The sequence below is a fragment of the Daktulosphaira vitifoliae genome, unplaced genomic scaffold (assembly GCF_025091365.1).
Source record: "Daktulosphaira vitifoliae isolate Bord-2020 unplaced genomic scaffold, ASM2509136v1 Scaffold_1, whole genome shotgun sequence".
NCBI classification, from domain to species: Eukaryota; Metazoa; Arthropoda; class Insecta; order Hemiptera; family Phylloxeridae; genus Daktulosphaira; species Daktulosphaira vitifoliae.
Window position 1 is genome coordinate 49,354,470 of NW_026099572.1, and position 17,960 is coordinate 49,372,429.

At 27.8% G+C, this 17,960-nt stretch overlaps 2 protein-coding genes across 12 annotated transcripts in view; both read left to right on the top strand.

Moving 5' to 3' along the window:
• The window catches only part of LOC126896729 (protein couch potato), a 34,459-nt gene extending 18,344 nt beyond the window's left edge, over positions 1–16,115 (top strand). Inside the window, exons 2-9 of one of the 10 annotated variants that reach the window (XR_007701908.1) lie at positions 7,686–7,763; positions 10,001–10,054; positions 10,144–10,206; positions 11,413–11,560; positions 12,022–12,167; positions 13,803–13,963; positions 15,081–15,192; positions 15,503–16,115. Coding sequence is in view for 7 of the 10 variants with exons in the window: in XM_050669761.1 (XP_050525718.1) it covers positions 7,686–7,763; positions 10,001–10,054; positions 10,144–10,206; positions 11,413–11,560; positions 12,022–12,167; positions 13,803–13,963; positions 15,503–15,575 (723 nt within the window). In the remaining 3 variants the exon portion in view is untranslated. Of the gene's footprint in view, positions 1–7,685; positions 7,764–10,000; positions 10,055–10,143; positions 10,207–11,412; positions 11,561–12,021; positions 12,168–13,785; positions 13,964–14,749; positions 14,809–15,080; positions 15,193–15,502 lie in introns of those variants that run through there. The other 9 variants (XM_050669763.1, XR_007701909.1, XR_007701910.1 and 6 more) reach the window with 9 other exon arrangements.
• LOC126896731 (uncharacterized) overlaps positions 1–17,960 on the top strand; it is a 395,864-nt gene that overhangs the window by 193,740 nt on the left and 184,164 nt on the right. The window lies entirely within an intron of this gene.

The following is a 17,960-nucleotide window of genomic DNA, read 5'->3' on the forward strand; positions in this document are numbered from 1 at the left end:
GAGATCAAAAGCTCAGTTTATCTGAGGCCAAATTCTGTTACATTTAAGAGGAACGAAGAAATAGAATAAAAATCAACAAACTCAGAATAGGCCACACCCAACTATACCCACAACTATATATTTGATAAAACCCATTATGCTCAATTTGCAACATCTTCACAACAGTAAAAAATATTTTATATTTGACACATATAAACGGTTGTTCGGTAGAAAAAAATTATAAGATCAAAAACGTTTGTAATTACTTTTTATATCATATGAAATTAAAAATAGAGATTCCCAATTAAGAAAATGAAATTTCACCCCTGATAAAAAAAAAAAATAATTTAACTATATATCAAATAGAGTTTTTTAAACCTAATATATATATAACTTATATTTTTGTATAAGTTGTTGAGAAAATGCGTGTCGTACCAGATTTTAATGATTCAGTTTATCATGCATCTAAACCGATAATTCTAAAAAAACCAAAGTTCAATTATACAGTTATTGTTACCATTAGTTTTATTTTTTTAATCGATCGTCTTATTAAAACGTTTTAATGCGATTTTTCTGGTGGTTGGCTAACAAGGTTTTAATATGAAAGCTTTGGCATTTAGCTGTTATCTTGGCTCCGAATCAACAAAGAACGGTGGCGCCAATCGTAAAATGTATACGATGGCTGTAGTGGCGTCTATGGAGACTTTGGGGTGTAAAACGGAACTGTAGCCGTTGTGTATTTTATGGGTCGGGTAAAAATATTGATGTACTCCGAGTCGTTGAAACTAAGGTTGTGAAAGTGATTTTTGTAGTAAATTCAAAACATAGTTCTTTTGAACTCTTGCAAAGCTTAAAAACTAAACCGACATTTTCAACATTTTAGTTCAAACCAAAGTTCATTTTTTGATTTCTACTGAAATCACGAATTAACAATTTTTATAAGTCATTTTAAGTATTAAAAAAACTATTTTAAAATTGTGTTCAATACGTTTTAAGATGCACCACTATCAACATTCAGAGCATTGTGTACTTATAAATGTTAGAAAATGGCGTGGCTTCAGAAAATTGCACTCTATGTCGTGTATTATTATTTATGAATAATAAAGAGAAATATGCTAGTAACGTGCCTCACGAAAATGTTTATAATTATTCAGATTTGCTCACCAACGATAAAATCATTATTTATAGGACAATTATTATTAACCACTTTAATACTCTACTTAGGGACGCAAACAAAAATTAACTCCTTGAGCTTTCTTTAATATAAATGACGGTAAATTGTTGTTAAAGTTAACGAAAATGTATACAATGATGTATAAATAAATTAATAAACAGAACATCGCAGCACACGTTACCGAAACATACCACCTAATTAAACGTTGGTGAGTGTATAATAAACGTAGGAAGAGGAATCATATATATTTTAAGGTTCACACTAAAATGAAATGACGTGCGGTAAAAAACGATTGCAATTCCACCAACGTTTCTTCAAGAGGCGAACAAACTAATTTTTATAAAGCTTAATGAGATTCTTTATAAAAATACATTTTTCTTGTCTGTAACAACATCATATTTTAAACAGTAGTTTTGTGGGCAAAGAAAACCATTAAAAATATTTATTACGGTTATAAATATTAAAAAACATATAGAACCAAAAGGAAAACTTGGACATTTTGATTCATCTCGTGTTTCTTTGGTCGACGTGTGTTTACTCAACTGCGTCAGATCAAAATCTTCGAACGATTACGATCTTTGAGCTTTTGAGCTTGTTCACTTTGATAACGATGATAATAATAATGATATTTACCATTAATATAACGGTGCGGTATGTGTTTCGTTTACCTATTTGAAACTACATGATCATAATAATGAACCGGGTCGCAGTAAGACGACGGCAAGCCAATTTTGATGGCGCCAAAAAGCTCGTTTCCGCGTTTCAAAAGAAACGCTATAGAAATCATTAGGTTAATATACGACATGATGACGGCATAACTCCTAAACAACCTGCTCACCCTTTCCATAAAAACCAATTTCCCTTGTACGTACCACGCCCTTTTTCTGCCCGTGCGATACCTGCTGCCTGCCTTTTGCATCTCTTTCCTTTCCACCGGCACCTTATGTACGCATGTGTCTCCCACTCTATGCTTGCCGTGTATAAATTTTAGATAAGTAAAAGTAATAAAAACCCGTTCGTAATAATAAAAATAGTGAATTTAATCTGGGTTAACGTTGAATAATTGACTCAAATGGAATAAGTTTTGTGTAGTACGAGCAAAGGTTTAGAAAGACAAAATGCGCTGAGAAAATTTTCATCGCAAAACGTTTAAAACACGTTTAACTTTTACTAATTTTTTTTTGTTTTTAATGAACTTCATTGATATTCTATAAACCGTTATGGGTTTATCTTTTGACTTTTGCTGTAGAGTTAATAATTTAAAGAATAAAACATTCCAATCGATTAATGTTTTTTTTAGGGATAACAGTGAGTTCAAATATTATGTATAATGTGAGGGTAAAAGCAAACTTTTTGTTTTGTTTTGATCGACTGCTTTTTAGATAAATTTTTTATCCTTTTTTACAGTACTGTTCTAGATATGAGTATCTCACAAAAATTTATTATAGTGTTTCATATATATATATATATGAAGGTAGATGATTTTAAAAGTTTTTGATATTTCGAGTGCCATAGTCTATCTATAAACTAATAGTCGATAATAATGTTATATATTGCGCCTGTCAAATTAGTAGTGACAGTTAGGAAAATAACTATAAAATGTTTTCCTTCTCATTAGCACACTGTATGAAAAATAAATTATTATTCAGCATATAATAGTAACTTTGTTTATATTTGATATAACGTTATATTAGTTATAAGATAACTATTAAGGACGGTTTATAACTACAATGTATATAAGTTTTAATAACGTTATAATATTATCGATTGCATTCGCCTGATGCCGCCGACACCGCCCTAAACGGAATCCACAATTTACCAAGATGAGATGAGAAAATTATATTATCAATATTCTTGTAGCACCTACGTAGGTTGTTGTAATAATAGCGATAAAAACTTAATATTATTATTATAACATGGAAGGCTGTTAAAATAAAGTGCTGTCATTGTCCGTCTCTAGCTGACATAAACCCTCTTAACATTTGAGTAGTGTCAAGTAGAAGTAGTTATTTTTTAATTTCGAGTTTTATAAAATTATAATTTATTTATATTTTATAAAATAGAATTTGTTATGACTTACGGTTGCCAGGCGACTAAGTATTGAACAATCAATAATTTTAGAAGCGAATAAATGTTTAATAAATTATACTTTTAACATGTATAATATGCACTTGATTTTCTAATAGTAATGCTAATGAGCGGCTCTTTATTTATTATAATTTTGTCGAAATTCGCTCAAGACTCGTGTTGTTTCACTACAGCAATGGGTAAATAATAATAATAATAACAATAATTAAAAAGCCTCAAAAGTCTTATTTTTATCAACCTAAGAAGCCATGTTATATAGAACTATTGTCTAGCTGAACAAATTATTTACCAAAACAATTTGAGTATAACTTGTTTTTAATTTACGTGAGACCATTTATTTCAATACAACGTTTTGATGTTTGTTTATATTTCATTTGATTTTTAAAGACTTCAAAAATAAAGAGAAGTTGATTGTTGACGAACATAGTCTATTGAACAATATTTATTATTTAATATAATTGAAGAATTTAATATGCTTTGTGTACTGAGATTGATTGCGTTGAAGTGAATATTGACATTGTAAACCAAAGCTCATGAAAACCTGCAATGTTATCTCTATCTTAGTTCGTAAATTGCGGATAGTTCAGGACTTCAACTATTTATTGTCCCGTTTAAATAATAATAGTGCACTTTTAAAATGTACAGACTTTGAAATGAGAACGCTGAAGGTAATAGTACCCACTGTCAGTTTACGTGAAATGCTATACATACATACAAGCGTACACTACTGACATACACCATAAACAAGGCATGCGGCCTCGCTATTGATCCAACCCCCGGGTCACGGCCACCCCCGCACCTAGTCGTTGGATTGCGGGTCCACTGAACCCGCGTAGTCCCTGCCGCTGGCCTACCTGCAATTTCTACTTTCTAAAACTTTCGCCCTCCTCATTGAAGAAGTCTTATCACACCAATGACGGGCATATCCTTTATGTTATGGCCCATTCACATATCTTAATGGTGACACGCGTTTTTACAATCGCACATTATGTAATAACATAAAAAACATACCACCCGCTGGTATCGACAAAATAATCCGTGAATGCGCCCACTGAATGCTTGTTTCGCAGTATTAACAAAAACAGTAGTAATAATTCACGGTCGTTTTGTTTACATGGCTAATATAATTTCACATCGACAGTAGTTGTCGTACGCATCATAGTACAATCTTTACAATTGAAGTCCATGACAAATTGCTGAGAAGCACGTTTTTCTGTCGTGTTAGCTCGACACAGGCACCATCGCACCCGTCTCACTCCTGTTTCAGTCCTTTCCTACCCATTCAAAAGACGTGACTAATGATTTTGTGACCGTTACCATATCTAAGGATATATATATACTTCACTACTACCTTTGTCGTTCGATACTAGTTGTATTACGAAAAGTTGATATCTACAACAAACGTCAGCGTGAACACGAACGACAATTTTGTCATATTTTTTTTTATCAATATTATTCATTATATTGTAAAACTTACTGACTTGATAGATGGCAACTCCCTAACAGAATAGACGAGTACTGTAGAACACCGTTACTACAATAGCAAAATGTTTCATGTATATATCATTGCTTGAATATTTTACGATGACGTGTCTTGTCTTATTATGTTTCATATTAAAATATGATAAATAGCGTTTGAAATTATTCTACCATCGTTTTAAATAATGGATTCTTTGGAAACTTTTTTATTATTAATAGTCTGGCTATAATACTATTATCATGAGCAAGTTGCTATAAACACTGAAAATTATTATTATTGTTTCGTAAATCAATAGCATAAGGAAATAGCTGAAATAATATATTGGATTTAGAAAACTTTCACATCGCGAACTACGAACAACTAAAATTGTTTGAGTTAAATTTTCAAAAAATTGAGAGGTTTTTAAATTATTGTTTGTATTTATGTAATTTAATAAAAATGAAATATGTTGGAAACAAATGATTTTAATGAAAATTACTAATTAAATGAATAACAATATATCTAGATGGTGTAAATTATAAATAAATTAACCAACTAATTAAGCATTTTTTTAAACAAGGTTACCTCATTAGTTACATTTCTTATGTGGTGTAATTTTTGATAAATATCGACAATGAACACAGGAAATTTCATATTTTTTTCTATGACTGTTTTAAAATATCGAACAAACAAGTACAAATTCTAAAAATCTGCTGAAACTATAGGTAAAAAATTTAGCTGTTATGAATCGAAAAATATAAAAGTGAATTCCTCAAAATAACAAATATATTTATTTATTATAACCTTTAAAAGTTTATTAATATAAATGGAACGTTCGTACAGTATGTTTTTATTATTCCATAAAAATAAAATTGAACATTAAGAAGTTAATGTCATTCATTGTAGTTACACATATTTTTCATATAAAAAATTGATATTATTTTTACAAAAACATCTTTAAATAGTGGAAAAAAATTAAAAATAACATTTTTTTTAACTAGTTTTCTTGGTAAAAAAAATAACGTATAACAGTTATATTATTATCAAAATTTTAGTCCTGAAGAATAATACATAGTTATTTTTCAGTAAATCTTCTGTCTTGCCGCATTTAAGTGTTCTGAGGAAAACCTAAGTTCATAATTTTATTCTTTTATTGAAGGAAAACGCAATGAGACAAATTTTATTACTATTTATAATGAGTGTTGTCGACTAGGCAGCTTTCGAGGTAACGTTAGTTATGTTGATAACAATGTTTCCATGGATACAAAATTACTTGTTCCTCTATTATATTGTTTATTGAAATCACCTGTTCGCTTAGAGTTTGTATCAACTTCAACAAATAGGCTAATTCGATTCTCATTCTAAAATTTGAAAATTAAAACTTTAAATATAAGTGTTTTACCTTTTTAATTGATATATTTCTTATTGTTTACCAAACTTTGAATGCTTTATACATAAATTAAATTATTCTCTAATAAAATTTTCTTTTATAATTTACAATGAATGTATTGGGTATTTTTTATCACTTACATAATATATGTTTGTAAATAAGTATTTTTTTTATTTTTAATGATAATTTAATAGGAATGTAATAAAAGGAATAAATTTCATATTTGTTCTGTTATAAAAATATAACTGTTGTAAAACTTAAGATAAAAGTATTATTTAAAGTATTCCATCTAAATACTAAAAAAATTAAAAAAAACTTTTTTATTTACCTAATTAATATTGGCTATATTCGAAGAAAATATGAACTCATGGAATTATAAGGAAGTTATAATTTTAAATCATGAAATTATTGCATAACTCAATAATGAAACACATATATTTTATTAAAAATTCAGATATATATATATATATGTAAATAATTAATTAATCTGAGAATTTAGATTTTGAAAAATTTTTCCATTAATAGTTTTTCTGGTGTTAATTTACTTCAAAAATTTTGATAAGTTAAAAAAAGAGTATAAGAACTTTTACATTTTCTTGTCCATAACATTATATTGTAAGATTAGCTATGACGTATATTTTTGAGACAGTTCAAGTCAAGTAACCCTGTTCTCCCTTGTTGTATTAAACGTCCCTGATGTCTCTACTTTATTATTTTTCACTTTCCAGTGCCTCTTAACAAAACTCCTGCGCTCTTGAGAGTCATTCTTTTTATCTGTTTATACATGCATATCATAAAAATGTGAAGGGTAGTACCTATTTGTGTATTTTTATTATTCTTTTACCATGTCTTTTCTCTTGGTTTTTGCTGCCGTCAAGAGGTTCTTCTTCCGTGTCGCCCCAGACCTTTGTACGTAGATCAAAAAGTCACGAAGCCTTGCGTCGACATAACTATGACCTTTAGAAAACAATGAGTTCATTGCTCATGTGTTCTTTTGTTACCCAAACGGCAATATGAAAAAGCTTCCGTCATTTATATAAATCACCACGTCCTACTGACATCGTATAGTATTATGTCTATGTGTTTTTATCAAAAATTAGTTTTTACGTCAAATATTTTAATACTTTCATAAAAATAGCATAACTTTGTTTATAAAATTTTTATTTTAGTTAGTCTAGCTTTAATCGTTGTATTTAACATTTACAATAAATAGGAACATTATAGTTTATTACATTTATACACAGTTGCTATGTTAAATTATGTATTTGCGTATACATTTATGTGGGGTAGATATTTTTATTAAATACAATACGAGTGTACTTTGCTGAACAGGTGAAGGGAAACCCCGAATTGTATTTAACTTAATGGAAAACACGGTAGGGCACACGGGAAATGATGATTGTCACGCACGTAGACATTGCTAGCACGCAAGGGCGGTTCTCCCACATTTTTACATTACATGTTAAATTTTTTAACAGTACTGAACAAGCATTAACATAAAATGAAAAAATTCTTCCGTTTGTTAATAATTAACCAATATTCATTATTAATGAATCTACGCAATGAGTGTAATCGATATTTTGTTTATATTTCAGGTCAGAACACTATTCGTTAGTGGCTTGCCAATGGATGCTAAGCCAAGAGAATTATACTTGTTGTTTCGAGCATATGAGGTGAGTAAATTGTCTTTTACGTTTATCTTGATGAGCTAGGAATATTAATGTTATCAGTGGTAGAGTTTAAAAGAATGTAGAACGTCGTTATCATTTTTCGATTTGAGAATAGTTCAGTTTCTTCTGTTCAAGATATAGTTAGAGAGTTGTATTAATAATTTAACATGGACTGGTCATCCTATAGGTTATATGTTAATATATTCAATAAAATATTAATGAATACAAAATAAGAACCTCCAAGGTATTCAAAAACCAATAGAAACCATGAATAAATAAATCTATTTATTTTACCAGCTATAACTATTTAACTATTTAAGTATTCGACGTATCCCGAATTTTACAAACATTTTTTTTTTTAATTTTTCTTTAATCTATATAAAAATAAAAATGGTAATATGAAAAACTCATAAGTACTTAAAAAATGTATTATGCACGTTATAATTCGATTTTTTTTAACCATCATTTGCTAGAAGTAAAAATAATATATAGTTTCAATATGTAAAATAGTTTGAATAAAATTATCGTAGAAAACGAATAATTTGACACAGATTCTCGTAACTTCTATGTGTTAAAGTTTTAAATTGATCCACTTATAACTTCGTAGATAGAACAATTTTTTTTTTAATCCTTCGCATTGATTTTTCTTTTACACAGTTTTTTTCCGTTTTCACTTAAAGTTTTAAGTATAGTACACTTTACAATAATGAGATGAGTGATTCGACACAAGAAAAAGATTGCGAAATTCCTTGTAAGCTTCTTTAGTACATTATTTTTATCCAGTTAAATCACTACTTAAATGATCGTAGGTTTTTCTACTTTAATCTAGTTATAATCTTGTTCAATACTCAATTAGATTGTATTCGTTTTATTATGAAATAAAGATGTGATTCATATTAGATCGAAAGTACATTTTTAAGATTCTGAAAATGTTTTATATAAAGACAGATATTAACAAGTAAAATATTATGTTCGACCTTTAACGAATTTTTTTTTTATCTAATTCGTAGGACAATTTTTGTTATAATATTGATTATTTCAAGTTAATTTTTAAGTTTTATTATCCGATTAAACTAAATATGATGAGTAATCAAGACGGGCGTAGACCAGTAATGTTATCGGTGTGTTGACCTAGTTTAATATCTACGTTACGGCTAGCTATGATTTTTTATGATATTAACCCTTCAGTAATCTATTATTTTATATATTATTTCCATTTTATTCGTTGTCATATATATATATATGTGTGTGTGTGTACAGCGTTTTCAACTGAATTTGTTTTGTACTGTTGCAATGGGAAATCATCGAGTGCTCTAGTGTTTACTCAGATATATTTTTGTTCGGAATGTAAATACTAAGTTTATATGACATGTATATTTAGAAATAGCATACAATATATGTTATTTTTACTGAAAATACATTTTTGGAAAATTGAAATGGGTGTACAGTAGTAGTGTATATAGTGTAGTTCCATAAACAAAAAACCAAATAATATTACTATTAAAAGTTTTCAATTACTATATGGTATCATGAAATGATCATAATTTATTACAATAATCAATTATATCATTAATTTTTTTGAATAGATAACTATATCAAATTATAAAATTAGGTATAATAACAATAATGTAATTTTTTTTTATAAATAAAGTTTAGTGATTAGTATGGTAATACTATTCTAATTATTATTTATTTATGTTAATTTATTAATTAATATAAACGTTTAAACTATACAAGTATTATGTTTTAAAAATTAAATTTTAAGAGATAAAAAACCACTGCCGATTAAAATACTATGACTCACGCAATATTCATAAAAATATTAAATATATTATTATTTCTTTTTAGAAATTTATAGTTATTCATAGTCCGTTCTATAATTTTTAGAAATAATATAGTCCTGCCCCCTTAACTGTGCCTTATTGTATCAACTCCTGAAAATAAAAAATTATACTATGTGTTATATTTTTAAAGATATTACACGAATCAGAGTTAAACAATTACTCTTTATACATGAGTATAAAAGTAAGTGCTTCAGTCTAATAATAGTAAATATAAAGTTTTTACGTGTTAAATTATTTTTACTTCCGATCTTATTTATCAAAAAGTATCTACTTGACTGTATTTATTTCATTTTATTTTAATATAATACATTTAAGATTTTCTTTAAATAAATGTTCCATAATATAAAACTTTTTACTATAAACAATATAGATTAAAGTCATTTCTTATTTATTTAGGGTTACGAAGGATCTCTACTGAAAGTGACAAGCAAAAATGGAAAAACCGCTTCGGTACGAATAAAATTATTATTATATTTTGAAAAAAATAGTTCAATATACATATTTTTTTTTGAATTACAATATTTGTTTGCTTTTTTTAGCCTGTTGGATTTGTCACTTTCCAAACACGAGCTGGCGCTGAAGCTGCTAAACAAGATCTTCAGGTGCGTTTATACCAGCTTAAGTTATAACAGTATACAATATGTATAAAATATAAATAAGTATTAAAGTTTTCTGCGTTATGAACTCTGTGGGCTTTAAAAAAATACTAATTAAAATGCTCTTAATGCCAATAATAATTGTTATAATTTTTGTATATAAATGTTTTTAAACACAGTTTTAAAAAAAATTTAAATAGATATTTATTTATTTTAATTTTTTTTAATCAATTTTGTTATTATATCTTAAATATCAAACTATATATGATCACTGTTTAGAGTAGCTGATACTATCAAATTATTGTTATCACCAAGTGTGTTTTACGTCACGCTAATTTAGCAACCCTTTCTTTTATTCTAGTAATCATCTCCTTGGCATTTTGTGTATACCACGCGCACCAAAGAGTTTATAACCCGGAATTGTAATAAAAATAACTAACCATAGACGTTTAAAATCATTTGTGAGCTGTGTGGGTTTCCCTAGAATATCATTGTTACATCTATGTTAACAGAAAGTTGAAATATTTGTTGATAAATCTCAAATCTAATTTTAATTCAATTATTATTTATAAACGTGTCACCATTGAAACAATTCATCTTTCTGTTTCGATTTGTACGGATCATTATACCAAATAAAAGGCGGGTCGATTTTAGTGTCGGCTATTGCCAAAATATTTCCGTGTTTGGCATACAATATCACAGTTTAAGCCATCAAATTTAAGTGCCGTTTTATGTAGGTAAGGTCAAATATTGGGTTAAAATATATCTATAAAACTGGTGTATATTATGTACAACTCACGTGTATAACATTATTATTCTAGAATCAAGTAAAACTAGTTAAATTTTCCGATACAAGTTTCATTTTTTTATCTAATATTTTATCGAAAAAATGGATTTACTCGAATGTGCTTTATATAATGTATTTCAATAATAACTGAAAGTTTATCGAAAACACCACACAGTTTACATAATATTATAATCGTCTATATAATGATAATGTTAAATTTACTAAAATATATAATTAGTAACACGGAGTCAGAGCGAGATGTTATCATTCAAGAGTAGCCCTTTTTTTTGATAAATTAATTTCAAAGTATAATTTTCATAAGCTATTTTTACGACATAAAATTTAATGTGATTGCCAATGAAAACATCTCCTGACTACGACCACGGGATGGTAGCACTGTATTTTTGTATGTTTGGTTTCGGCAGCAGGGCGTCCGGTTCGATCCCGACATGCCGCAAACCATACGGCTAGAGTTCGCTAAAAGCAACACGAAGGTTAGCAAGCCGAAACAGCCCGCCAACGCAAACGTCACGCCCAACACGCACCAAGGCCTGATGCACCCGCTCACCGGACGTAAGTAACCCTGTACAATTTGCGGTATACCGTTAGCACAGAAACCGTTAATCAATCCAAGTACTTACCTACCAGTTAATTTATTTATTCCTTAAACACAGCATTCCTTTATTCATCTGTCTCACCAGTAGCGTACATCGAATCCAACGTACCATTACTTCTGGTCCAAGATAAATGGCTACATGCTAAATATCCTCAAACATGTTAAACTAACGTAATCTGCACGGATTTAATTCTAGACTTCACTCTTGCATTTGGCTCTTATATTAACAAAATTTAATTATTTTTGACGTCATCATTGAAAAATAATAAATACATATTGTACAGAAATAGTTAACTTTCATTCTTCATGTGTCATATGCACTTTTAATGATGTCATAATATTCCCTCGTGCTTATCGTTCATACCGCTAATTATCAGTTTAATTGCTATAACTAATTGTTGTTTTATCTGTTTTACAGATCTAGGTGCTCCGTTTTTCACAGGAGCTCCGGCAGAGCTTTGGCATCATCCATTGGCATATGCTGACATGCCCACTGCTGCCACAGCTACGGCTTTGCAACATGCCGCACTAGTCCATCCGGCATTACATCCACACCCTCAACAGGTACAATGTTTGTCTTATGTAGCGCATTTAAGACTACTCATTTAAGACTCAAAACTTCAAATACTGCTTCATTTATTTTGTTTGATATCAATGGCCTAACAACAAAACATCCGAGTTACTTAATTATTCTTTTGCTTTGGCTTTCGATTAAATTTAACTTGCAATATATATCTTTTTAACTGTACAATTTTCTTTGCTTCTTTGGCTTATTAATCTTCCGATCACATTAACACACACTGGCAAAAAAACATACCATTTCTGCAATAAAAAAAATAAAAGTACCGTATAAACTTAGCATTAGATTTCGGTTAGGAGTACACGTTCTAATTTATATTAACACAATAATTTTTTTATATTACACGAATAAATTTGTCTCGCAAAGCAACTTTTTAGAAATCGCTATGTATGTATTCCTTTTGGATTGTTGTTATTGTATTATATAATGTAACTTATCCAACGTTATATTCAACTGTCGAATATTGCCGTATATAAAATTACATTTTTTACCAACGGTCAAATCTTCAGTACGAAATTTACCCTATTGATATTTTGGCAATTTAAGATCTTTTCAACTGTCTTGCGAAAATTTTACGAGATATCAAAATAAATTTCATAAGGCTTAAGCCAAACAGTTTTTTGTATTATTTTCATAAAGTAATACGATATTATTATAAATTGAAACTGATAAAAAAACTTCACTGAATAAAAGGCAAATTAAAAGTATATGATCGTTTGATTTTCATGTTTTTTATTGAAAAACAAAACAGTAAAATATATTAATGTTTAATTTTATTTCAATATATTAATTGGACTCGATGATCTATTTGAGACTGTTTGATTTTAAAACACTGTGTGTCAAAATGTCATTATTTTTTTGCGTTTTAGTCATTAACAACTTATACAAAGTATCTTTAAAAATTAATAAAATTCACGGGCATATTATAATTGAAAACATAGTTTTGACATTGCATGCATTTAATTACTGTTCAGTTAAAAGTTTATATGTTGGTAAAGATTTCCACTTATTTTTCTCGAGATTTTTTAGTTTAATTGCCAATGAATAATTTTCTACATACGCATGTCTGCCGGTCATGGACGCACTGCACTTTGGCGAAAATGTCTTTCGGTGGATCGGTATTAGAGTGTTAGTGATTAGTTGTCAAAATCATTACAACTAATGATTTTTTAATGAGATCGAGATAAATATTTTGGTTTATTTCGCTGTCGATCTTATGCATATGCCATTATGATTCTAGTATGGTATAATGAATAATAATAATATCAACGAATACTACATGAGACTTGATCGACAGAGTTGATTTAAATTATTGGCATTTTCTAAAACCGACCCGAAAGTGCAGAGGCGATTTAATATAAAATTATTCGCTCCTAATAACGTTGTATGTTACTGTAATATAGTATAGCTTTAAAAAAATCTTCGTCGACTTTCGTCGTACATAGTTTTTAGCCTAGTATAATATTATTGCATTTCTTTAAACTGTATACACATTTCTGTTAATTTATTGTAGAAATCACTTAATCTATTTGAATATAAATAACTATAGAGATGTTAAAGTAGCTTGAGGTGAAGGTACTATTCGTAATTAAATCATATTAGGATTGGCTCGTTTTCAGCCGACGTTGACACTGGGCCCACACGGCCTGCCGTTCCTGCCCTCCCCCGCACTGCCCTCGCCGCCAAACCAGCAGCAGCCCCAGCCACCCTGTTCTACGCTGTTCGTCGCCAACCTTGGACAGTTTGTGTCCGACCACGAGCTTAAAGACATTTTCGCCAGGTCAGTAGTGGTAAAAATCAACCAGACAAATTTTTTCGGCACAAAAACAAATAGAAGAAAAACACTGTCATAAGATTTTGTTGTATGTGTGTGTGTGTGTTGTGCGTTTGTGTATATAGGTGTATTTGTGTGACGTCAAAAACAAAAATTAAATGACATCAGTCGCGTACGAAATTACATTTGGACGTGATCTCTGGTCGTCTTTTTAAGCTTTTAGGCGAATTTGAGTGTTGCATATTTTATTTTTAACATTTACTATAAACGTGTACTACTTCACTCACGATATTGTTTTTAAGTTACTCATAAACCATATATTTGAGCACACACAGTTAAACATCAAAGTAATCTATTGCTGTTTATGAACAAGTTTATTCGTATAATATATTCATAGGATTATTCATCATACATTTTTATTTCTTCAATTCTAATAACATAATTTATCTATAAAATATACTTAGAAATTAAAAAAAAAAAACAAAAATCGAAATGTTTTATTTTGTAGTCTAAATATAGTAGGAAGCCCATTGTACACTAGTTTTTAGGCTTATTTATTTCAGTCAGACGAGATAAAGTTTATGGACTGCTTTTTTTTAAATATTTATTTTGATGTTTGACCTGTTTGTTTTAAGATATATTTTTAACTTTATCTCTATATGTATAATTTTATCAATTAAAAATTTATCAGTTACTTTATTTTATTATTAATACTTAAAAAAAAATTTTACTCCATTTTTTTATGGTTAAATTTAGAGTATAAAATTATACATTATACATAATTTTTTTCAGATAAAATCTCGATTTTTCCAGTAAAATATTATAGTTATGTAAAAATTAATAGTAACGTGGTAAGTAAGATTTATGAAATTATCATTTAAAAAGGAGATTTTTAATAGTGAGCTGTTATCAGAATGTTTTTTGTTTTTTGCCATTTGGCCATAATTTTTCTATTAATTGCTTTGTTTAGTTAAAAATATCTGTGTTTGAACACCTAAGTGTATACATTGACGTCACATTTCACACATGTATAAATTCTATAAAGATGGTTGTTTTCTAAGATTAAAATGGCCAATGAAAAATACAGGATTTTAAAATTTAATTTTTTTTTTTTTTAATATAGAACAAGTTTTGGTCATTCAAAGCAGTCATTTAATTACTGGCCAACGGCCTATAAATGAGGAGACGTTGATTATGAATATAATAGATGTATTTATATGTAAAATAATAATAAGGTGAGAAGGTGGCGGGCACAGAGTATTGTGACAAGGGGGCAAATGGCAATCACTTGACACGTTTCGTGTAAAACATTAAAACAATATTAATAAAAAAAATTTTATTATGATAATACTTCTAAATTTTCAAATTAAAACGGGCGAAACGTGTAGGCAAAATAGGTACACAAATGCACACGCAATAACATTTAATACATCTTATTCATTATTTTATTAATTTTTTTTACACTATTAACAATTATTATAATACAATTTATTATATATGTCGAGTGTGTCTCTAATTATAACTCAAGTATTCATTTATTCACAGGGAGTATGCTGGCCAAAAGAAATTGGACAACGTCAATTTCACGTATACACACATGCAGTTGAACAACACCTGACAACAACTAGGTAGATCTTCGATACCCGCCCAAGTCTAGATAACGCGCGACACTTCAAAAAAATTTTTTTTAACCTACCAAAGCCTTAATGGAGATATTATTACGATATTATTATTATTGTATTACCTATTTTAATTTAAATCATAATTACATATAAGGCTTTTTCAATGCTACTGTATAATACAGTATCTAAACACTCTTTGTATTGCTGTAGATGAAAAGAGAAAAAAGAAAAATAATAATAATATTCATATAATTGTGCCTAATCTAATAATACCTACAATTTTATTCCCTACGCTTTGATTATAACCTCTACAATATTGTCATAAGATGCTTTTTTAGTCGTTAGTAGTATAATACGATCTTAAGACTCATCAAATCTGTGATTATTTCTCATAAACATTTTTATATAAATTAAAAGAACATCTCATCTCGGTCATCAACATTGGTATCTCGAGTAGTCGTGATTCAGATTTTAGCAATAATTAATTAAAAAAAAAAAGAAAAAAATTCTTAGAGCGCTCACATACTTTCACTCAATACATATCAATAATGCTTGAAGGAAATTAACGTTAATTATTTTGTACATAATTAAATTGAAAGACTTAAAAAGACCTACAATGAAACATATAAAACAGGTCTTCTAGTTATTAGAATTTGTTAAAGGTATTCATTTACCATGCTTATTTAATATAACTATTGGACTGTTTTTATGTTCGATTTGTTATTATGATATTTATAACTCAATATTAAATGGTTTTAGAGTCAAAAAAATGTATTTTAAAAATAAAACAAAAAATTATATATTCTATTGTACTGTTATAGAATAATTAAGAAATTATTAAATTCTGTAAACTATTTTTTATACAAAGTAGTCTTTTTTTTTTCTTGCAATTTTAAATTTATATTAGTAGGTTTTATTTAAAATAAATTTACAGGGTGCAGCTTGTTTGGCAGCTCATAAAATTTTTCTAGTTGATTTAAAATTTTTTTTTTCGTTATTATATACTGTCACTTTTAACGATTCATAGCAGAAATCTGGGAACATGTGTAAACTAATTTTATTAAATGTATTATAATAGTAGTTAATAGTAATTGTTTAAAAATGACAATCTTTCCTTAGGCTTTTAATTTTTTTAAAGACAATAATCATTCCTTTTTATTTCATTATTTCCTTTGCCAGTATTTTATTTCATATATAATTATTATTTTTATAAAATATACAACTAAAAAAACCAAAGATTTGTTCTAATATAGATAGATAATTGACCTTTTTTTATGGTACCTAACTACCAGTGTATTAATTTAATGACAAAATAAAATCCTCTTTTTTCCTATTATTCTTTTGTATATATTTAATTAATTATGTTTTGTTTTCATTATGTATTATACTAAGTATAAATATTTATAATTAAGTGGATTAGATGTACAATTTATGAATTATTATATGATTATAATTAGTTGTAAAAATATTTGACATAACATCTAAAAATACTTAAGTGTAAGTGTTTTGTTTAGTTTTCGGTCATTTTGTTGATAAACTTTCTAGATCTGTCAATTGTATTTGAAGACAATATTATACACTTAATGTCCGTAAACGCTTTAATGCTAAAGACGTTGACATAAATAATAAAAACATTCCACCAAATTTGTATATGAATAAATTATGCATTCCAATAAATTTTTTACACTAATATCTCATCAACGTCTTAGCAATAAATAATATCCGTCCAAATTAAAATTTTCTTTTTTTTTTTTAGACTTTGTTATAATGTTCTAATAAGAATTTGTAATTATTATGACTACTATAAAGTTAAACTGTAGATGTTGATTATTTAATCCTTTTACAAATAATTAAGCTCAAAAAGACATGTTTTTGAATTTTTTCTAAACTAATTTACTAAAATAATTAATTAAAATTAATATTGCCTTTTTTTAATGCAACTCATACATATCATTATGAATACGTTTAAAACGTGCTATATGCAACAGTCCATGTATTTTTTTATGTGATGGACAGTAGCCTTATAATTAATACATCAAGTTTGCTAAAAAATTTAATTAAATGTTATTAACTTCTTATATGAAGCTATTCACATAAAATATTATTAATATTTAAGAAATTTATTTAATTTGAATTATGATTGTAAATATTCAATTTGTGATTATGATCGCCTTAATCTGGTGTTTTAACACACCAAAATATATAATCGAAACATATCAATTAATGTGCCCCTTTAAAAATATATTATGAGAGCCTAATTTAATGTTATTACTAAATGATGAGATAAAAATGTTTAAATAATTTTCATTTAAAATCTACCAACAAATGTTAATAAAATAAAATTAATAAATCATGATTATAAATTCAAAAATATGTTCATG